The sequence below is a fragment of the Loxodonta africana genome, chromosome 17 (genome assembly GCF_030014295.1).
Source record: "Loxodonta africana isolate mLoxAfr1 chromosome 17, mLoxAfr1.hap2, whole genome shotgun sequence".
NCBI classification, from domain to species: Eukaryota; Metazoa; Chordata; class Mammalia; order Proboscidea; family Elephantidae; genus Loxodonta; species Loxodonta africana.
In genome coordinates, this window is record NC_087358.1 from 73353869 (window position 1) to 73378515 (window position 24647).

A 24647-nucleotide genomic window follows, 5' to 3' on the forward strand; every position below is an offset into this window, starting at 1 on the left:
ATGCAGCCGCTTGGAAGTTACTGTTCTAAATATCACAGTGGTTCACACACAGAAGAGCTAGAATCAGAGAGTAACAGAAACATTTCTAAATGAAATCTTCCTTAAACGTGCAGTCTCTTATTGCTTATTGATTCTGACAGGGTAATAAATGCAGAGTGAAGTTGCTTCACCCTCTGAATAAAAACTACTTTGATAAATCCTGCCACAAAATTCTAGATTGTAGATTAATTTAGTTACTATAGCCTACAGCTTCATGAAAGAGTAGTTGGTATTTCTTTTTAATTACTTTTGCGTATGTGTGGGAACATTCCTTAAGAGTTCTTCTTACCACATAAGCTCTAGAAAAGTATATCCAATATGAGTACTCCAAATGGGAATTGCTGAAAAGTCACTATAGAAACTAGATTGAAATAGTTCATATTATTTTAATTACACATTTTAATAGTTACATATATCCAACATACTAAGAATGTCAGATGTATACATTTTTACAGCATACCAGAAGTAATAATTCAGAGGTTGAGAAAGCAGGGCCAAAAAATGGATAGAAAAAGAAAATGCAAATGATCTGCTTTCAACAAATTCTTATTAAATGTTCTTAGAAAGTTGAATTGGTAGAGACTAACACATACACTAACATTGGACCTATATTTAGAACATCTGAATCACAAATTAGTAAAACAGGAGCTTATCTTGAGATTGCTACTGGGCCCCTAACAATAACAATATAAAGAGAAGGACTACTAAGGGATACAGATGAAAACTCAGACACACATTTAGACACAGGCTTGTCTGAGAGATTCTACCACACCACAACAGCATCCCTCAAGGTTCCTTACAAGACTTTTTTTAAAAAGGAAAAAAAAGTTTCCCAAAATTCTAAGTGTCCTGGGAAAAAGCAACTATTTTAAATATGTGTTTAAAAGTCTTTACGAACACAATCAAAATAGATTTTTGGCAACTTTTGGCACATATTTTTAGTGAAATAAGACATTTTGACAGGAAAACATACGTTTATGGCTTCTGAATCATTTCAGATACTAGAAACGGATTTCAAAAAATTCTAGACTGTCCTATAATCCGTACAAGTCACTAAGAGTTAAATGCACACTATAAATTACAGATCCTTGCCAGTTAAGACAAAACCACGCACATCACCCAGAACAATGAGGAAAAAAATCACTGCGAACCTCACCCTGCACTTCAAAGACTGATGAACTTTGGCATCAACTTTTGAGAACTGACAAGTTGAAAGATAAGACCCCAATCTACGGCCATTTTCATACACAGCTGAGACTGCTCAGACACTCTCTTCCTATATGCCAATATCCTTGATTAAACTGCCCCAAGAAGTTATAAACCTAGATGGAGTTAATGCCCTAGCTGGTCTTAACTTGGGAAAGCTGACAGAAAAGCAAAACTGCTAATGTCAAAAGCCAACAGTTTCTGTTTTGTTTTATCCTATAAATATCTTCTCTAATATGTTAGCCTCCAAAGCAGTCATAACATTGCAGGATTCTTCAGCATATAGGAGTCTCAATATGTGAAAGATAATGCTACTGTTAGCACTTTCAAGGAAGGAAAAATAACTGCTCCACTGTCCTGGTACATCATTCATTGCTAAGGAGGTGCTGGTAGGCTTTCTCCTGGGCTGCCTCGTTGAGCAATACTGTTAGCCATGTGTTCCTGGAATCACAGCACAAAATGGTTTGCCATTGCAAGCAGTACTAGAGAAGACCTTTGCAGGGAAGAAAAACTAGAAACAAAAACTTTCAATAACTCAAAATTATTATTTGTTAATTCTACCAAACAGTTGATACATCAGGAAGTTCATGATGAACAGTACACTGACTATCTGGCCAGAGGCATGTTTACCAACACCAAAGATCACTACTATGGGGGTAAATACTGTAGGTTTCTTGTGTGTCCAAATTCAAAGTTCCATCTAATTCATTCCCTGTAAATGAAAATATTGCAAACAACCAGTTTTACCAAATAGGCCCATTAAAAAATCAAAGGCAAAAAATACACACATACACTTCCAATCCAAGTAGTAATCAAAAGCCCTTGTTGTAGTTATCAAAAATACTACACTAGAAACATACTCATGATACCTCAGATAATGGACTGGACTTAATCAAACGGGGCCAAAGAAGACAAAGTCAGGAATTAATGTAAAATGAACATACAGCTCAAGATTTTCATCTCTGATACAAAGCTGTTACTCTTCTCTCCGAACTCATAACATACTGCTAAGCGATGAGCCGTCCCAGAGGACATGGTACTGCTATATTCCTTAGAGAATCAAGCTACAAAAAACTGGATCATTCTGGCCTGTACATCTTAGCCAAGTCAAGAGACAATATGGTACCACGTTTTTCCATTAGCTCTTTTCTAGGCTCAAAACGACTTTATTCCAGACTTTCTTCCCAAGGCTCACAGATATCAACTATAAGCCAGACCCTAAACCAAATCATCCACAAGATTCCTGAATCTCGTCAGTCAAGACTGAAATCAGAGCTATAAAAATTCACATTACCCAGGATTTAACACACGCACAAGACAGTGACATTAACCCTCCCTCTTTACGGCTGCCACACGTTTAGTTTGTATCTGTATTTTATCATTCATAAAACTATTTAATAGCTGTCTCCCCCATAAGACTATGAACTTAAAAACCAGAAACCCATCTTATTCATCTCTGCAATCCTCATTGCCTAGAAATGCCTTGGTCACAACAGTCAGTTGTGGAACACTGCATGAATAACAGAATACCTACGTCACTACAATATAAAAAGCTGAAGCGCTAAAGCAGACAAACAAGAAATCAGGAACATAGAAGGTAAATTTTAAGAACACACAAAAACATACAATCAATGAGAAGCAGTAGTATTATCAGGAAAAAAGCACTGGTCTAAAGTGGCTAGGATATCTTTGGAATTTAGATAAATTCTTATCTAGATTTTAGTACTAACAAATGCTGTTTGAGCAAATCACTTCGGCCTCTTTGGATCTCAATCTCCTCATTTGTAAAATAAAAAGGTAAACTCACTTAGTGTGAGCTTGGAATTTCCTTATATGCTATGAGGATAATTTTAAAGCAGCAGGAATACTTACTTTTAAAAAACAGCACCAGAACAGATATAACTAGTACACTATGTTAGATAATATGACTCCTGAGCAAAGGATATCATACAGGTAGAATGTGCAACTCCATAAATAATAACAGATCACGTAAACAGCAGCCACAGTCAACCAAGAATGACACACACACACCCGTAATGTGGAAATTATTGATACATTCATTCATTCAATAAATCCAAAAATAAAGTTTTTCCAAAGGCAAAAGTGAGAGATTTTAAGATAAAGGGATATAAACACAAACTTATGTTTGTTATTCCCCGGTAAAAATTACAACACCAGATCATATTTTAGCATGAGTATATGTACACACACACACACCAAAGAGCAAAACAAAAGTGAAAGCATCTTTATGCTTTTCTATAAATGGAAAGACTCCTTCGATAATTTAATTACTTAGGATAGACAAGACCAGTATCTCACAACATTTTAGAACAAATTAAACTATAATGATATGTACACCTATGGTATATTCTCTGCCCCACAAGATAAGCCTCGCTGGGACATTAAAATCCAAACATGCAAAGGATCAAAGACATTCCTAAGCTGGAAAACAAAAAGAACTCACAAGTGTATGTTCCAAAATCATAGCCAAACTAAACCTTTGCCTTGAAACAAACGAACCTCCCACCTCAGATAAGTAGCAGTAGTAATCAATTCTGAGCTCAGTGACTAGCAGGCTCAATACAACTATGTCTATAATCAATGTTTTTTAAAAATATAATCTGTGCTCACTGACTATGGCTAAATATTGTAGAAGATATAAGAAACATGAAAGGTAAGACCCTTGCCCACAGGGAAATCTTCCCAACCTTATTCTAAGGTAATTTCTGCTTATACACAGTCAACATTTCTCAAATGCCCTACCCAAGGAAGGACCCAGAAGGAAAGGTGCAATTCCAATATCCATGTACATTCCAAGACATTATAAAAAGCTAATTGTTTGTACAAATATTGCAAACAATAGACTCAAATATATGGGAACAAAATATATTGCACCTCAAAGGGCATTTCTACAAAGGCAATAAGGCAGATCCCCTTGAATGGATTATCTCACAGGTAGGAACCAAGCCTAAGGAAGCCCACAAACCTGTTAACTGCAGCTATGGAACATTCCAAGGCTACTAATTATACACAAAATATAAATTATAGAATTAGGATTATAATCTGCCTAATTTTTCAGCTTTATCTCCAAGAATTATATTCCAAATTCCTTTTGATATCAACTGTTCAGGCAGTCACAGCTCTTTACTATGCTCTTTTCCTTTATGGCTCACTAAGCACTTTCACATACATTTCCTTTCAGACTTCCAACAACCCTCTGAGGTAAGGCAAGAATTAATCTTTATTTCATAGACAAGGATACAGAGTTAGGGAAGTTAGATGACTAATACAAAGTTAACAGCTAAAAAGTAACTGAGCCAAGACCAGAACCTAGATGTCCTGACTCCATGTACAACTGGCATTCCACAATGTCACCCAAATGAAAATACTGCTAAAAATTACTAAGCTTAAAAATTATACTTTTCCTGCTTAATCAAACTCTTTGTAAATAGAAATTAAACTTAAGATTCTAAAGCAAATGCAAGCAGCAAAGAGAGTTGTCTAATCTTTCTAAATCTATTTTGAAAAATAAATAAAATGTTCAAGAGCAGTTCAAATACTACAGTAAAAACATAGTAAAAAACAAAAACAGAACTTTTGCATTCACCCTACCATACCACGCAAAGGCAACGCTCCATAAGGCGTGCTAGGAGAGAACAGGTGAGGTTAGCGGCAAAGTCGTGACACCGTATCTGACTTAGAGAAAATGAACATTCCAAAATCACCACTAGTCCTGGTCTCCGACCCCTCTCGGCTTTGCTATTCCCTAGTCTAGGCGTCTCCTCAGTGAAGCGCATGTAACAGTCCACTTAAATATGGGACCAATTTATTACAACACTGTTCCCATTTTTTTAAACCTGAAAAAAAGAAATTCTTTTTTACTAATATTTACTGCATGAACTGACATTGTCACCGTCACATCAATGCATAAATACATATGTTTCAGGTGAGGGGTACGCTCAAAATTTTTTCACAGAAGGGATTCCTATGCAAGAAAATTTAGAGGCTGCCACTAAATACAACAAAGGTAGATGGGCCCTAGGAGACAGATGAATCTAGACTGCATCAAATAATCAAGAAGAGAACCTACTGAAAGTGTTCAGTATCCCACAGTGCACGCACAAATAAAGATTTCAACTGCATGTGTATAATAAATGCTGTTATAAGCAAAACTTACCTCATCCTGGACTCCACTAGTAGTAGTCAACTTGCTCCCATCAGTAATTGTAATAATTATTGCTGGCTCCAAGAAAAAAGGGTTTCTTCCCTAAAGTCAAAAAATACATTTGATTATATTAAGGTTTAACTTCTGCCTTAGAACTTTAAGTAAAAAGTCAATTCTCAGAACACAGCACACAGGATCCCTCCTGTTAATAAAATTTATACAATAGTGTATACCTGTTCCGCACATTTAAAAAGTTTATAAGGACACACAAACTAAAACAGTGATTAACCCTGAAAGAGTGGGATCAGGTAGAGAAAAAAGTAGGTTTTTTTTTTACTTCTTTACACATGTTGTTTTAATTTTACAATGAGCATTTACATCTATGTAATTAAAAATAAGTTAATTTCTCAAAAGTGACCCTAGTAGTTCAAGTCTAGTAATCCGACATTTTTAGATACAACAAACTGCACAGACACAGCATTTTCTGAGAAGCTTTCTTTAAGAGTCCGGCAGCACAGGTGAACACTGCCATAACCTATGCCTGTAATCCAAGTGTCTGAACAAGCAGGTAAATGAGCAGAAGAGCTCCAAGAGCTGGCTCCATGGAAAACACTCAGGCTACTCTGACCTTAGCAAAATTTAACAAACAAGAAAAATTAAAGTTAAGAAGGATGGTCACTTAATGCTGGGGAAGAGAAGGAATATATTTCTTATTATATTTAGACAACTGCCACTTCCTAGCACACTACAGCACATACAAAATATCTGCTGAATGAATGAGTTTGCAAACACTTCACCAACAGCAATTCTGTGATTATAACCTAAGCATAAAATGGGAGATCTGGTAGATTAAACGTCTTGATCAAGTCACACAACCTGTAAGTGGCACATGCATTTTTCAAACAGGTACCCAAGAAATAATGGTTCCAGAAGAAGAAAGAGCCCTCTGGTCAAGCAAAATTAAAATACATCGGATATATCACCCTCTGGAAGATTTCAAATGCATAACAGCATTCAAATGTCACAGGAGTCTGGCAGGAAGAAAACATGAATTTACCCTCCCTTTTTTCTTCTCTAGGGGGAACCCTGGTGGCATAGTGGTTAAGTGCTACAGCTGCTAACCAAGAGGTCGGCAGTTCAAATCTGCCAGGCGCTCCTTGGAAACTCTATCGGGCAGTTCTACTCTGTCCTATAGGGTCACTATGAGTCGGAATCAACTCGATGGCAGTGGCTTTTGGTTTTTTTTTTTTTTTTCTTCTATAGGAGCCCTGGTGGTTAAGAGCTATGGCTGCTAACCAAAAGGTCAGCAGTTTGAATTCACCAGCTGCTCCCTGCAAACCCTTTGGGGCAGTTCTACTCTGTTCCATAGGGTCACTATGAGTTGGTATCGACTCAACAGCAACGGGTTTGGGTTTTTTTGTTTTTTCTTCTCTACAATAGTCATGTTAAATGAAACACATTTTTGGGCAACATTACACTATTAAAAAAAAAAAAAAAAACACTATAGTGCCTCTCATATCATTTAACTCTCAACATGAATAATCAATTCTAGTAATGCACATTTCCTCCTGGGCCCTGCAAACAGGAAATGTTCGTTTCCATCTCTGGGCGTTGACTGGTTCCCTCAAGTGAAACGCTTTTCCTTTTCCCTGCCCACAAACTATTCAATTTTAATCAGGGCTTCCAACCAGCTTGTGCCAGTTCAACCCCCTGCTGAAAAGATATGTGCCTTTCTACCCCAGATATACTGAATCAGAATCTACATTTTAAGGAGATACCCAAGTGATTCTTATGTATAATAAATTTTGAGAACCATCGCTCTATAAATTCTTAGACACAATTCTAATTACCTGGGGATCTTGTTATAATGTAGATTCTAATTCAGCGTATCTGGGGTAGAAATGCAAATTTTCTGCAGGGGTCAAATCAGAATGAACTGTTCAAAGCTCTGATTTTAATTAACCTAAACTTTTCCAAAATTTAAAGCCATTAAAGAACCTAAAATCATTCTATCTTATATTCAGAAGCCAGAAAATTAGTCATATTTACAATTATAGAATAATAATCTACCAGGTACTAGGACCTCATGGATGATGTCCACCCAAAAATTAACACACTTTTTTAAGAACCGTAATGTCAAAAATCAAGTTAAAATGTATTAAAACTTAGCAAAAAGTCTGAGTTACTAAATTTACTGCAGCTAAATTCAAACACCAACATCAAAGTTACTTTTTTCTAGATGACCAAACAAAGCTTTTAGCTGAAACACTGCTAGTCTTCCCACACACTTAACACTCTGCTCTGCTGAGGCTAGGCCTAAAATAATACCCAGGCTCTTGATAATAACAATAAAGCATGTATATTATCACATTTGACCCTAAAAACTTGGTAGGGTAAAATGTTCGAGAAGATTTAAAAATATAACCCACCTGCTAAGAGGCAAGGCCAGAATCTTAAAGACTTTCCAAATCTAAATCACATTGTCTTTCTGCAGCATCTGGAGGTCCTGCTGGTACCAACTAAATTCTCTTAGACACAATTCTAAACCAAGCTGGACAGTGCCGTGTTCACTCAACAATGAATGGTGTTATAATCAGGCCTTTTCATTTTTTAATATACTCTATCTGTAGTGAAATTGGAGCCCTAGGTGGTGCAGTGATTAAGAGCTCGACAGCTAGCCAAAAAAGATCAGCAGTTTGAATCCACCAGCCGCTCCCTGGAAACCCCATAAGGCAGTTCTACTCTCTCCTGTAGGGCCACTATGAGTCAGAATCCACTAGACCACAACAGATTTTTGGTAGTCAAATTAACTACGGTAGGGCTATTCTTTACTTGACTTCCTGTTCCTCTATGACTCCTTATCCACCAATTTTTCTATATATAAATTAATATGCCTTCCCCAACACAAACACAGTGAAATAAAATGCAACATATAACAATGCTTGCTTTTGAAAAATATATAACTTTAACCAATTTTCAAAGTATTTATCTGGATATAAAATATTAAGTTATTTAATGGCTTTAAATTTTGGAAAACTCCGATAAAGGGGTAGAAAAAAGAAAAGAAAAATATTGCCATCCTTATTGCACCATTTGATCCTATCTTACCCCGCCTAAGATCCTCTTCTAAGAGGCAAGAGTTTAGCCAAAAATCACACTAAGGAAAGCAATATTAGGTACTTCAAAACTTAGAAAAATAATGATGAAATGAACGTAATTTATACACAAAAGAATGTTTTATTATTTCTTCAGGAAAAAACTTTCTCTGCCTCTGTAAACATCTATAAAAATTTATATTAAAATATTTCAAATTAACAAACTATTTAAACATGAATTTCTAAACCACAGTAGAAAGGCCTAAGTGCCCAGGACGTGCTGCTTCAAGGGAAGTTTTTACACACTCTTTTCTCTGCTCCGCTCGTCTTGTATACTCACTGCTGGTGGGAGCACAGTGAAAACCTGGCGTGTTTGCCAACGGTCTTTCACCCAGCCAAAAAAAAAAATGTTTTGTTTGTCTGCCAATAAGATTATTATTTTTTGTTTTCATAGAAGATAATTTCACACTCAAAAGTCTAAATCACCTATGATTCGATCACTGGAATACAATGTCATTAACTGGAAAATACCAGGCTATCTGGTGCCGAGCCTCTGCAGTTTAATTTAATAATTCTTAAATCCTTGTATTTAAGAGCAATTATTTTACATTTTCATTCTTAATAAGTATGTTTATGAAGTTACTCAACTGGGGAACAGTACATATTACTAAACTTTCCCTCAAAATTCACCTTGGTCATAAAGTAATAAACAGTCTTTATCATAATTATAAGATCTCGAAAAAAAAAAAAAAGAGCCCTGCTATGAGAAAGGCAGCCAGCAGAGGGCCTGTAAGTTAACTTTTGCCATTAACAAACTCACAGGTTTTACTTGAGAAGTGGTTCCGGACTTAGAGAAATCTAGACATATGACTATAAACTATTATGCAGACAAAATACACTATTCCACTTCAAGAGCTAAAACTTGTAATTTCCTATTGACTAATGAGAATCTTTCTGTCAGTTAGAAATCATGATTTTAATATCGGTCAAAAGGCTCAAATAAGGGTTTTGCCATAAGTAAGTATAAAGAAAAAATTTTCATTTAAGATTTCCTATGATAGTTTTCTGAATAATTTAGTATTATTACAGTGTTAAATAATTAAGATATAAAATCTCAATAATCAAAAAATTTAAAGATTATATCCACAATTATTCCTGCAAAGAAAATGCTTTAGAAAAGTTATTTTGCAAAGAAAACAGTTTTGAAAATGCAAAATTAAAGTAATTTCTCCCAAATATAAACTAACCTGGTTCTTACAATCAGAATTCTCTTAGTTTTACCTAAAAAATTTAAGTTGTGATGGGCAAAGGGCAGGAATTTTAATGTACCCTTAAAGTGGTGGAAGTATTATCTGCTGAACCAAAAGGAAGCAACCCTGAGTAAAACTCTTTGTGGCTACATCCGCTGTAGGACCAAAGGGCTCCAGCGCCACCATGCTCCACCATGTTGGCTAGTCCTTTGAACAACACATAAGGATAGGATGGCCAAGTGGCTGTCTGCCCTACAGTTTTCTTCACATGGTTTAAGGCATCTACTGAAAGGGAAACATGCACCAATGGTCAAGTTCTCCAGCTCTCCTATGACAGCATCTTCAGTTACTGTCTAGCTGTTTTGTTCTGTAACAGGAAAAACCAAAACAAATTCAACTCCAGAGTCAACTCCCAACTCATGGAGACCCCATGTGTATTACAGTAAAACTGCGCTCCATGGCTCTTCAATGGCTAATTTTTTGGAAGTAGATCGCCAGGCTTTTTTCCGGAGGCACCTCTAGGTAGGCTCAACCCTCAGAACTTTTGGTTAGCAGCCAGGCACACTAAGCATTTTCACCACCTAGGGAGTTAGGGAGTAGGAAGACATATTCAAGGCTATGGACAACAGAAATCAACAAATGAGATGTTACAATGGGTACCCCTAGGCCAAAACACATCACCAAATGAGAAAAAGCAAGAATTTTGAGAAATGGTTTGTGCTTTTTTCAATCGAATACTTCCTTTTCAAGTAAATAGCAACAACAAGCAAAAATGGTATAAGATGGAAAAGACTGCCTTAAGTACCGTATCACCAAAGACTCTCATGTATAAACTGAACACGTACTTTGAAAGATCACTGTTAATTTTGTAATGGTTAAGTTGCCAGGCTAGCTAATCTTTAGGTTCATTTATTTACATCTTTGTAGAATCTACACAGTAAAAATATGAAAGAACTGAAGTCTATATTATCTACCCTACTTTTCTCTGCCACTGATAATAAAGACGTGACAATATATATTGCTGTAAAATACGAGAAATCATCTGATATTCATTTAGAAACTTTTTCTGATACTTAGCTATGTAATTTGTGAAAATTCAGACTCTACAAAGCAAATATTTATAGAAATATTAATACAGAACCTAATATTCTTCCACTTCAAGCTTATTTTAAAAGAAAAGCATTTTAGGATCCAATTCACATCCAAAGACTTATCAGACATAATAAACACTGTTACAATTACACAGAACTGAGGAAAGCGGCTTCTTTTAATACACACTTTGCAAAGCTAGTCAACTAGAACAGCATTCTTCATATCAGTGCTGCTTAAACTTCAGACATTTACATACCACAACTACAATTTTTGCCAAGAGCACTTATTACCTGTATTCGTATTTTACATACTCAATTTTCCCTTTAGTTTTTTGTTTTAGCCTCAATCTATAGCAGTTAAGATCTATGAAATCACAGTTTTGATGTGTTAATTATATTTCTCTATTCAATAATTTGTTGTCATTATTATTGCTTAACTACTTTTTAAAGAGTGTGGGGGCTGTTTTGTCATTTTATGGAGATGAATACACAACTAGTTAATTACACATTCCAAACAAAATATGACTATTATTTAAGTTGATAAAGGCCTAACAGGCTTACATTTAAATCAATATTCCTTAGTCAGAATTGTAAGTTTTGCTTTAGAATTCAGCAAGATAATTACTTTTATACTTAAAATCTCAAGTGGTATGACATAAATGAGTCTTTTGATATGAAAACTCCAAAACGTTCATCTTAAGAAACGAGTACTTTTAAAACAATCTTTGACTACACACAAAAGACCTCCAAAGGACACATTTGGAACGGATTAACCATGGTTGCCTCTGATGAAAGGAAGTGAGCAACTGTCTAACTTTTTACAATACTTGAAATTGTTTAACCACGTTTATTACCTATTCAAAACAAACACTCTTTGAAATTGAAATGTTCTTAGTATCCCAAAATAAGGCACTTTTACAAACCTGACGGGATACATTCATGTCTATAACTATAGAAGAACATGTCAAAATTCCACTTTATAAGAAATATATTTTAGTTTCAAGTAATTCCATTACACAATTGTGTACCAATAGTTTCCTTTATTCAACCATATAATTCTTTGTATGAAAATATAAAGGATTAAAAACGTAATTTAATTGGAAAAGACATAATGCCAGATTAATTTTAAAGGGCCCTGATTTAAAGAAAAAAATGTGGATTTTTAGTTTTCTAGAAAGAATTGGTGGTAACGTATTTTAGTAAGTTTTTTTTTTTTTAGGAGGAAATACTTAAATTTCTCCAGATCCATTACAAAGGCATATGTACTTGGATAATTTTCTGGAAATCCATTCTTGCTAGATTATGATTCAAACATTTATTGATGCTTGTGCTAAATGGCTTACCAAGTATTTGTAGATTTAAATTTTTTAAATAGGTGACAAACAAAATCCAACCACATAATATTTGGGCCTACCCTTCGAGAAAAAATGAGCTTTCCTAACTCTAATACAAATCCACTAACGGTTTTACCTTAGTAATGCACTTCGCCACAAAGCAGATGCCACATATTGTTACATGCGACATGTTTTAGAATGTTACTATTCAAAAGCTCTGAGAGCTTAACAAAACCACGCCTTTTTACATTATGATTTCCATTCAATCTAATCTTACTTAGAATGAGATTTGACCCATTCTGGATTAGCAATCAAATGTATATAAAGGCCTGTTACCCTATTACCTGATTTAAGCCAATCTTCTGGATACAATCTCTTGGCTTTTCTTCCTAGTTTATCGGTTTGAGAAATGTGATTATATACTTGTACAACTAAAATTCAAGATTTTACATCAGTTATTACCAACCAAATACATAAAATGATCACCAGCTACCACAATTCAGACATTACCAGAGGTCACCAAGACATAGTTTTGCTTATTCCTGACAGTCCAAAAGTACTGGCTCTGGACCTTGTGGACTGGACCTTTGAAACATCACCCACTGTAATCTGCTGCTTAACCTTTCACAGCACACTGTGTAACCAATCTTCCTCATTGCCTGTGATTCAAAACCATCAATTGTTTTTAATTCTTTCAGAATAATTCTATTGTTTGGATACTTCCAGCATTTAGAAAACCCAAATAACCAGAAGGCTCTGTTGATGTTTTCTAATACCTAAGTTCATCAGCTTTAAGACTAAGGGAATATTCCTTTAACATGCAGCATGACTTCTATCATTCACTAGTTACAAATTACATCACCTAATAGTTAAGGCTACATTACTTTCTAATTTACTCATACATCAGAACTATTTTCATAATAAACTTTTGGAGATGAACATATCCAAGGACTTTCACCGTAAATTACCCAGCGTATGCAGGCAAAACTAGTGGACGGGAAGTGTTGGAATGTCATACCCTTTAAGGCACAAATTCAAAAGTCAAGAGTAGGCAGACACTAAAATTTTGAGAAGACTGATCAGTAGACTGATATAATTTGTCTTTTAATTACAACTAAACTTTTAAATGAGTTATGAGAGTTTTAAGTTAAAATATTTTCACATGCAACTGTATCTCTCAATCGCTGAGTTGAAACAGACTTGACAGCTATGAGTTATATTTCTCAATACACCACTAAACAAATTTCAAATCACACATACCCTAAAAAAGAAATATCTTCACGTAAAAAAAATTCCTCCTAGGCTTATCCCATTGTGTTTTTCCCACACTAATTTGTGTTGCGAACAATAAAAGTGACCATGTTACATATTTTACCTTTCTTCTAGACAAGATTATCCTTCCTTCACCCCTCTCCAGCCATCACCAACTTGAATTCTAAATTATATGTACTATTAGCATCAGAGGAAACCCTGGTGGTGTAGTGGTTAAGTGCTACGGCTGCTAACCAAAAGGTCAGCAGTTTGAATCTGCCAGGCGCTCTCTGGAAACTCTACAGGGCAGTTCTACTATGTTATGTACTACAGGGCCGCTATGAGTCGGAATCGACTCAAGAGCAGTGGGTTTGGTTTGGCGGGATTGGCCTCAGAAACAGATTCAGATCTAAATTTGCTCAAAGCTTAAAACCTTCCTTGCTTTGGAAATCAAAACATGTTTTGTTCTGTACTTTATTTGTACTTATTGTCAAGGAAGAAGTACAGCCCAGATGCTCCTTCGAAGCAAGGACAGTGAGACTACATCTCACATATTTTGAATGTGTTATCAGGAGGGATCAGTCCTTGGAGAAGGGCATCATGCTTGGTAAAGCAGAGGGTCAGCGAAAAATAGGAAGACTCTCAATGAGATGGACTGACACAGTGGCTTCAACAATGGGCCCAAACAAAGCAATCAATGATCGTGAAGATGGCACAGGACTGGGCGTTGTTTTGTTCTATTGTACATAGGGTCGCTCTGAGTCGAAATTGACTCGACGGCACCTAATAACACTGAATAGCTCATTCCAGCTTCTCATGATGGATGTTCGCTGGGTTATGCACCAACCTTCATTCTGTTTCTGCCAAAAGTTTCAGAGTAGAACAACCTGAAGATAACCACCACCTGTGCTCCTACCATGTACCTGGAACTTTGCTAGGTGACTGACAAATATTAATAACAAGTGTAAGCTCTAATTCTTACAAAAATTTTCAAGATTGGCATTATCACCATTTTGTGGCTCAGAGGCTATAGGACTTGTCAATATAACACAGCCAGTTCTGATAAAGCAGTTCCTTCCACGCTACCACACTGCTCACTCTGAAAGGCGCTATGCCTGTCAACCAAGAGGTAGGCGGTTAGAATCCGCCAGGCTCTCCCTGCAAACTCTATGGTGCAGTTCTACTCTGTCCTATAGGGTCGCTGAGTCAGAATCGACTCGACAGCAGTGGGTTTTTTGGTTTGGTTACTCTGAAAAAAGCAGGATAAAAACTGTATCCCAGTTTTTAAAATTCAAATAAAAGGAAATACACAAAAAATGGTAACAGTGGTTTGTTACAATAATAAATTTATATTGTATGTCACTTGATCTTCACAATCCTGTAGGGTAGGTTTTTTCACCCCATTTTTCTGATGGGGAAACTGAGGTTGAGAGGTTACATGATTTGCCAGGAATTCACCTGGTAGAATAAGAATTCAAAATCAAGCCAAGTTTTTCTGAGTCTTAGACATGATGCTCAGAGATTTTCAAAATTACCTTCAATCAAAGGAACACGTGATAGTTAACTAATAAAAAGAAACATAAAAAGCTTCAATTACTGAGCCTAATGCTGGCTGGCATACTAATTAGAAAAGTCAACTTGCACTGAGCCAATTCTGACTTACGGTGGCCCCACGTGCTACAGGGTAGAGCTGCTCCACAGGGTTACAGCTCTATATTAACTAACTACATCAGAAATCAAATGAACTATTTTGAATGAACAGAAAATCAAAGCGTGGCATTAAATATACATAACGGAATCTACATAGGCCTTAAAATAATAATGGTATCAAATTGTGTCAACTATCCCCACATTCGCATCCTTATTTTTTTCCCAAATAAAAGATAGGGAAAATTCTACTTAAAGTTAATACATGTAACAAACAGTATTTTATGGAGTGTTACGATAAGGACTAAATGCAGCCCACTGCCAAAATCCAAAGTCTGGTTTTCCTAAGGAATTGAAAGAACCCGTATTGCATTAGGCAACAACTATAGACATACCCCCAAGAAAGGGACTCAGATCTGCTGGCCCTATCTATAAATAAAATGTGCTCTTAAATAGTACACCAAGTTATTTTTTTTTAATTGCCTAATTGTTCCATAACCAATTATAATGTTTTAAATATTTCATAAATGAGAAGAAATTAACCATTTTAACCTTTCTGGGCTCCTTTCTTCACCTATAAAATGAGGGAGATGCCTTATTCTCCTTCTGAAGCCCTATGAAATAATCACAATAAAACACACAGAGAAAAGTCCCATGAAAATTTGTCAGTAGATGCAAAAGTTCAATGTTTTTTCCAAGAATGTATAAAATTCACTAAGCGCCACACTTACGATTTGTGTATTTAAAATAAAAAAATGGGAAGGAGAAGCAGTCAGGGAATAAAGACAGACTAAAATGAAACCAAAACCTTCAATATTTTGTTTGTAAGTATGGCATTCATACTTAAAACAGATTAATAATGGAAACCCTGGTGATAAAGTTTATATAAGAAAATTACTTTTTAAAAATGGATGAAAGCAGGGTTGAAATATTTGAGCATTGATCAACCACTGCCTATCAAGACAATTCTAATTATAGATTATAAATATGAAGGATGACTGAAAATAATTTTAAATATTTAAGAAACATTTCAAATTATAAGACAGTGTATCTCTTTGGAGAAATTCATGGCATGAACATGACTAAAAAAAATCTTCTTAGCAAATTTTGACCACTAATGACCTTAAATCAATTCAATATACTTGAATAAGTGAGTGGAATTCTTTCATTTTAATATGAGATTTGTTCTTGGACTTTTAATTTTCAATCTTATGTAGTTTAATACACAATTATTCATATACTCTTAACTTAAATGGAAAATAAGAGTCTCCTCCTTAAAGGCAAAGAACTTATTATTTTTGCCTTTTATACTTAAGGTTTTTTCCCAATAATTTTTCATTGAAAATGCAATGATGTCTTTGGGATGTTCTTCATTTTTTTTTTTTTTTTGAAGGACCATGACATGGCATTTTTTGATCCTTTAGAACAGAGATGTAAGGCATGAAATTAAGAACTGTAGCAATTGTTTTGAATGAAAACAAAATCTGCGTCTTGAAATATTCTTCCCATTCAAAGTACCACCTTTAAAATTAATTCTCAATAGAAAATAAATCACATCTCTTTTATGCTACCTTGAGCTCAGTCAAATCTTTTTATTAAAATATCCCTTGATTTACTCAACAGATGTCTTCCTGAAAGGTTCCTTGGAAATGAGATTTGTGTAACTCTCATCTTAAACGCACTAGGGGGAGCTCCCTATTTGAAAGAATCCTACAGCACGTGCTTCTCAAGCAAGGGTTCATATTCTAACCTGTATTCCTGCAAAGGAATGACTTTCAAATTTAACTGAACTATTTATATACAGGTTTTAATACATTTGTTTAAAAACACTCCACTACTTTATCCTACGCTTATCAACTGCCATGAAGACAACTTTGGCCAAATTATAATATTTACTTTTTACATCTCCTTCCCCAGAACTGAGTATAAAGCCCAAGGAAAAATACATACTTAATATGCTACCAGTAGATTTCAGAGCATGTAGTGTGAATCAGCTTTAGATACAATTAGATTTTTACAACTTTAATTTCAAACTTAGAGCTGAGAAAGAACAGAAACCCAGAAGTAAATACACTAATCCTTTACGGTAGAACGTATGCCTTCTGTCTACTGAGCACTTCGTCATTTTTAAAGTACATTTTAAATGCGCCATCCCATTTGACCTCTCATCGAATCTAGAATAGTAAGGGTACGAAGGCTTCATTGTCAATTTAGAACATGAAGAAACAAAGGCACGGAGTGGTGAAGTGACTGTCCAGTGCTATACAGAACTTCAATGGCAAGCTCAGGACTAGGATTCCAATTTTCACATTGCTGCTCATTGCTCTTCTTTTATACAATTGAATAAAGAGGGAGAAAAAAACATTTAAGCAAGTTTGACTACAGAGTCTCCTCTTTACCAATGGTAACTCCTGAAAATACTCTTCAGGAGGCTTATTATAAGCTCAGAGAACTTCAAAATTTTACAAAATACCATTTATCAATATGTTTCCCGTTCATACCCACCACATCAAAGTATATTCAAGAATAATAATTCAGTTTCTTTTGAAAAGATGTCTACTATAGCTCAGTAAATACCAAACTATTGATGATACATCCGTTGATAGCCTATGGGAAACCAAAAATCCAAATGGGAATCAAATTTTCATTACTTCACCCACCAACATTAAAAGTCTGTATTTAGTGCTACCTGAGTATTAAATGGGTACTGTATACGTAACTGAGTTATTTGCTAAATTCAGAAATGGATCTTTATGCTGAAGAATAAAATTGGTTAAAATTATTCTCCCTAAGAATCATTGCACCTGATTTTGTCTTAAAAGCCACCATTACTCAATGAGGACAATACTCAGCACTGAAAATTCTCAAAACATTAAAACACACATTTCATCTCCTTTTAGGCACTGGTCAAGCACTGTCTTCACGAAGGGCACATGGCATGCCAGGCGCCATTCTAAGCCCTGGAACAATCTAATCAGTACCAGCATATTGGGGGGGGGGTGGTGCGGAGTCAGGCCAGTGACAAATGAATCTCAGGCCAGAGTAAGACTGACCAGCTGAACCTAAATGAAGTTTTCTTTTCAAAGACAATGTTGCAAACATTGACCAAAAACAGGAAGATTTTGAATATGAAAAAATATATATCTACATGTATAAACTTTTACTACAGCTCTAAAACTTCATGTGTACTAATTTTAGACACTGAGGTGGGTTCAGACTTTCAGTGGCTCCTAAAGGATCAGTATCATTTGAAACTGGTAAACACATCTGGAAATTATGCAGACATATATATATGCCAAATTTACCTGCAATGATAAGCACTTAATTCAGTGCTGCTATAATTAAAAATTTTGTAGAAAATATACATTGTTACAAAACTGCAGAAGTAACAGTGAATGGTAACGAAATTAAGGACTTCTACACGCATGGACTCTTTTAGTGGGTTATCCAAAGAGCATGAGGAAAAGTTTCACCAAAAATTGTTTATTCCCAGCTACTGTAACCTTACTGATGCCAGTTCTGATAGCATCCTAACTAACATGTCAAAGATGTTTTATTTGTAGGTATGCTAACCAAAATCACAACTGTAAATTAACGGATGCAATATAGACAGATATTAAATACACTCCTGCAATTGGTTATGTAGAGTCACATATGTGTGCGTCTGTATGTAAAGGGGGTGGCTGTGGTATCTACAAAATCTATATAAAGATACAAATACATACATATATACACACACACACGCACTAACCCAAATTTAAATATTTAAGAGAAGACTAATGCAGAAACTTATTGAAGTATTTTAGACGTTCTGTAAAACAGATACACTTTGTCTTCCATCTCATATTTTCTCTGAGGTTATACACAAGTATATAGTACAGTGGGGCTCCACAGATCCTAGTATACATATCTATGTAAAAACACTGAGATATAACAGAACAAAAGTACTCCATGGAAAACAGGCCTATAAAAGTATTTTTGCAAAGAAAAAAAATACAAGAGCTGTGTTTAATATAGGAGTCCTGATGGCACAGTGGTTAAGAGCTCGGCTGCTAACCAAAAGGTCGGCAGTTCAAACCCACCAGCTGCTCCTTGGAAACCATATGGGGCAGTTCTACTGTCCTATAGGCTCGCTATGAGTTGGAATCAACTTGACAGCGACAGGTTCGGTTTTTTGGTCTGGTGTTTAATATTAAATATTTGAGTCATTCAAAATTCCTGACAAGTTATCCTTTTTATGAATAAAAAATACCATTATTTAAACCACCAAGAAATAGGTATATAAGAAATATCTTCTAAAAAGTCTTTTTCTAATTGAACACTTTCTCAAATAATCATTCTCATTTGGAAATTGTGGTTTCTTATTTTAACGCTAGTGTAATTTTTATGTGCGAATTCAGGACATAAGCATTAACGTTACTCCTTGAAACCTTGCTTATTCATCAAAATAATTGAGAAGCATTATTCCTCCCCCTTATGGAATTGATAAACCCTAATGTGCAAAAAAAAATCCTAATCTGCAGGCTCTTGTCTGGTCAAAGTGGTAACAGCAAGACCACCTTCAACCTCAAGCTGTTTACAGTGCAACCTGTGAAAGCCAGAACTGCATGCTTTCTCCAGGTCTTGCAAGTTTTCCACCTTGACAGGGTGTCTTACCACTTTTCTATCACTCTCTGTTAGTGGAAATTGTTTTGAGTTTTTTCTTCTCTGACAGGATTCTGTCTTACACAGGTTCCAGCTTTCACAGGTTTTATTACATAAGCTTTAGACAAGAACTAATGTGTTCTCTTGTAGAAAATGGCAATTGGGGAAAGGAAAATACAGGCTTAAGTTAAAAATGTTCTCAGCCTCACCATGACAATGAGTTTTCCTGAGGAAGGACCCTAAATATTTTTCATAGGTCGTAGGAAGTGAATGTGTAGGCAGAAAGACAGGAAATTAACAGTTGTGCAATACACTGTTGTTAGGTGCCATCAAGTCGATTTTCGACTCACAGCAACCCCATGTGACAGAGTTGAACTACCCCATACAGTTTTCTATACTGTAATCTTTACGGGAGCAGACGGCCAGGATGGTTTGAACCACCAACCTTTTGGTTTGCAGCCGAGCGCTTAATGGTTATACCACCAGGGCTCCTTCTGTGCTACCCACTGACAACCTGACAAATAATCAAGCAATGGCAAGTTTTGAGTTTTTCTTTGAAGTCAAAGAAGGTTGGATAAAAACCTTAAGCATTAAGATTGTGTATCACCACATATAACAACTGGATATGAAAGGGAAAGAAATCTATGATTATTTTACAGAAATAAATTGAAGAGTTCATGGCAAATCTACCTAAATTACTGAAAGCTGCAACATGAAGCAGCACAGAAAGGGGGGGAAAGTAATGTAAGAAAATACACATTTACCTAATTAAACAATGGACGTGCAATTCGGTAAAAGTAGAAACTCATGACAATTGTGGCTGTGGAACTGGGAAAAGAAAAAATGTACATCTAAGTATACCATGGTGGTGACAGTGCTCTTCACTATGACACAGGAAACTCACTGGGTTTAACAGCCCTTTGTTATGTGTCACATTACATATTCTTCAGTATCTTTTATTTTCCAGGCCAGTGATCTCGTTAAAAAGTTATAATGGACCACCTTGCATTATTCCACAGTGAACCACCATGTGATTTAAAGCTGCATGGAAGTCTTGTCTCATCCTTAAACAGACGAGCTGCAGGTGCAACAGAGGGCTTTAGGGGTTAAGAGTGGGTTCTTTCATTATTTTCCAGACAGCCTCTTTTCCAAGGGTTTATAATAAAAAAAAAAAATTCTCCTTCAATAGTTGCTAATTGTGTATGCTTGAAAAACTGAGAAATCTTAATGTACTCAACCAGGTATTGCACCCCAATGAAAATCTGAGCTTTCAGAATAGTTAAACAATATGGTTAAATTACACCCTGATGCAACACAGAGAATAGTTTCCTAATATTTGTCCTGACTGATACAGAAATGGGGACCACTGACCAACTGGCGTCTGTAGGCCACTGCAGTTGCTGCACACTCGCCTGCAGCGGTTCGTTACTGAGTATGGTGAGGCAGGAGGTTTCCACTTTAATGTACCAAATGAATTTCAAGGGATTAAAACCACATTCACGACAACTCAATTTTTAGCAAAGGATTCTGGCTCTAATTCTGAATTCAAGTGCGTTTTAAGCAAAAATATGAGGGATACAAAACTATACTGAGTATGTTGAGGGTTTCACGTTTGTGTTACGTGCATATATTTTCTTTTAATCTGAAATGTTTCATACTTATATTTTACATATAGGTTTAGGACTGGAATGTGTTTTTCCACAAAAAGAAAAATCAGCTATTTTTCCACCTTAATATTCAACCTACCTGCCCATAGTTGTCTATGCCAGTTACTAATCTATTTAAATTTAATAAATCAAAAGCTGTCCTTAGGGATTGGCCAAGAGTCGTAAGTCCTTCAGCCTGAAGGTTTTTCAGTTCATTCATAAACGTTGCATGGTTTTCTTTCCATCCAGCCTGAAAAGAAAAATGTAAGAATTTTTTTTTCATCTTTCAAAGCCATGCACACACGGGCAGCCGTTATAATCTGATGCTCGCCAAGTAGCTGCTTCACTTTACAGTACAACATGGTTAACTTGTTTGTTGTGTGTCACTGCTGAGGAAACTCCCCTCCAAAGCTCGCCAGAATAAACCTTCTTGCTCTATAGCTTCTGGTCATTACCAGCTGCCACACTTCACAACTTTACTGGGGAGCTGACTCTCTCACACCCCAAATTTCAGGATGTGAAGGCAGCAGCGCAGAGCAGAGGAAACTGGACTTCTGAAGTCAGCCTACAGCTGTCCCACTAGCCTGTGGCCCTCTCAGGAGCCATCCAGAGCCCCAGCGCCGCAGACCCCCGCTCCCCCACGCCCCAGCCCGAGCCCCGGGCGAGCCGGCGGGGCCGAGCCCCGGGCCGAGCCCCCTTTCATGCGGACGGGGCTGCGCCGCCGGCCGGGCTGTCACTCCGGCTAACTTGAATAAATATCCCCCACAGTTCATTGCTGCCGCTCACGCCGCGGAGGGGAAATGTCGGCCATGTTGATCGCAGCGCCGCCGCCGCCGCCGCCGCCGCCGCGGGCCGGGCCCGGGAGGGGACGGCGATGGCCTGGCGACTCCGCGCCGCGCCGGGACGATCCAGAGCGGGGGAGGGGGTGGGAGCCCTCAGGGGAAGAAGCCTCGGGGCCGGGAGCGCGGCGGGTGGGGGAGGGGAGCATAATGAAGGGTGGACGGGGGGCGGGGAGGGCGAGCGAGGAAGGAACCGGGAAGGGAAGGGAAGGGGGGAGGGCGAGGGCTGTTACCTTGATAGCATAGGGCGGCTCTTCGAAAGTGACCAGCATGTACCTGTCTCCTCTGCTGGCGGGATCCCGGGCACGGAGCTGCGGAGAGCGGGCGGGGGACGGGGAGAGGAACAGGGCGGGCGAGAGGGAAGCACAGAGGCGAGGTTACGGGCGGAGAAGGGGCGCCGAGCGGCCCCGCCGCCCCCCCACAGTACCGCACACGCAGCGGCCACCCCTCCACGTCGCCCCCCACACACAGATCGGTCCCCACACACCGCCCGGGGCCGCAACCGGGTCCGGGGCCGCAACCGGGTCCGGGGCCGCAGCCGGCTCCCGGGCCGAGCCCGGCTCGCAGCGCCCGCCCGCCCGCCGCCCGCCCGCCCGCGCGGTGGGGGAGGGGGTCCCCGAGGCCGGCAGCTCCCGCAGTCAGGTCCCCGACACCTCCGCCTCGCCGCCCCCAGCCGCCCTCCCCCACCCCTGCCGCCCGCGGACCGCCGGGCCGGGGTCGCCGCCCGGGCTCGGTCAGTCGGTACCTTCATGAAGGTCTCTACCGCGCCTTTGGCCGTGTCCAGGTAGGTGGTGCCCAGATGGCTGCGCTGGTTCATAGAGGCAGACGTGTCTATCAGGAACAGTAAGATGGGCATAGTGCTGGCCGGGGACACCGGGGCCCGAGGTGGTGGAGGAAGACGGTAGGTGTCGGCGCCGGTGGCGGCGACCGCCGCTACGCGGGGCGGGGAGCGCGGCCCCCGGGAGGAAAACACCGTCTGGGTCTTTCCTCCGGCTGCGGGGAGTTTCTCCCCCGATAGTTAAGAGGAAACTCCCCAGACCCAGTCCTCCCCGTCGTACCCCCGCCTCCGCCTCCTCCTGCCTGCCTGCCCGCTGGGCCGGGCTCCCGGCCGTCTGTTTGTCGGTCCGTCCCCCCTACCTCGGGGGTCCCGTCCCCGCTCCCGGCCCCTGTGTGTGTCCCAGCGGGAGACGGCCCTGGCTCCCCACCCCACCCCCGGTGCAGGGAGTGGGGACCTGGGAGCTGGCGAAGGGGGGAGTGGGCTGAGGGGAGATTGGCCCTGGGGCTGTTGGGAGAAGTTTCAGGGACTCCCTCTGCACCCCAGCGGTGTCACCACTTTCTCGGCCCCTCTCGCTACTGAAGCGCTTTTCTCTCTCACACTCCGGTTTTAACTCGGGCAGGGGCTGCAGAGGCTCCGCCCCCTGACACGTCCCCGAGCCACGTGATGCACCGCCCCGCTGTTTTATTGGCTAGCCCCTAACCTTTCATTAGCATATTTAAACAGCTCAGGGGCGGGGGAAGTTCCTAGGCCGGCTCTGGGGACAGTTATTGAGCACGCGCGGAGGCGGGGCGTCGGGTACGCGCGCGAGGGGCGAGCAGGCGGGCGGGCCGACGCGGAGGCGGGCTCCGGGAAGGGGCGGGGACGGACCGCGGAAGGGCCGCGAGGTGGGGGAGGGGGCCGCGTCGGCGCGTGCAGGGCCGCCGCGCTCTTGCGCGTCAGGGCGCCGGCCTGCCCTTGGCTCTTGGAGGTGTTAGGGGTCGGGGAAAGGGAGATGCAGGCTGGCTTCAGCTGCCCTCCGAGGTCGTTGTAGTGAACCCCTTCCCCGGGGGGCGAGTGAGGAGGGGATGAGTAAAGTGCCCGGACACCCGATGAGCACAAGCGTCGGACCCGCGGTCGCCCCCCCGAGGTGGCTCGGGTCCGCGGTCGCCGGAGGAGGTTCCTTGGACCGGGAGGGCCGGCCCCAGCGCGGGCGGGTCCGGAGCGGGGGAGGGGAAGTGAGAGGTTGTTTATGACCAGGGACTGATCTCCGCCAGTCACACCGCTCCCGCTGGGGAGTGGGGACGAGGGCCCGAACCTCGCGCGGAGCCTCCCTCGGCCTGGGGAGCGACCGAGGGCGAGGGCTGGAGCCGGGGCAGGCCGGGCTCCGTCTTGTTGAGGACCCCTCAGAAGGACAACAAACCCTCTCTCCTAACCCAACCCCGAAAAACCCTGGGAGAAGATTCCGATTTCCATAGTTCCCCTTTTTACTCCGGAGAAGAATAACTGGGCCTACCCCCAGAATTACATTGCACAAGCCGCGTTTACGTTGGGCCGTAGAATAAATAGCAAAATCTGCATATCAGAATTGAAAAGGACCCCAACGACCGTAATGCATTACCAATATTTTACACGTGAAAAAACTGCCTTTGGCTTGCCGGGATAACACAAAATGGGTTCCCATAA

At 39.5% G+C, this 24647-nt stretch overlaps 1 protein-coding gene across 1 annotated transcript in view; it reads right to left on the reverse strand.

Annotated features, from left to right (window-relative positions):
- The window catches only part of INTS6 (integrator complex subunit 6), a 109048-nt gene extending 85468 nt beyond the window's left edge, over positions 1-23580 (reverse strand). The window contains exons 1-4 of the mRNA XM_064270178.1: positions 22953-23580; positions 22441-22518; positions 21469-21618; positions 5423-5512 (exon numbers count right to left, since the gene is read on the reverse strand). Of these exons, the coding sequence (XP_064126248.1) occupies positions 5423-5512; positions 21469-21618; positions 22441-22518; positions 22953-23063 (429 nt within the window). The 5' untranslated portion in view covers positions 23064-23580. The remainder of the gene's footprint in view (positions 1-5422; positions 5513-21468; positions 21619-22440; positions 22519-22952) is intronic.
- Between the last annotated feature and the right edge of the window lie 1067 nt (positions 23581-24647).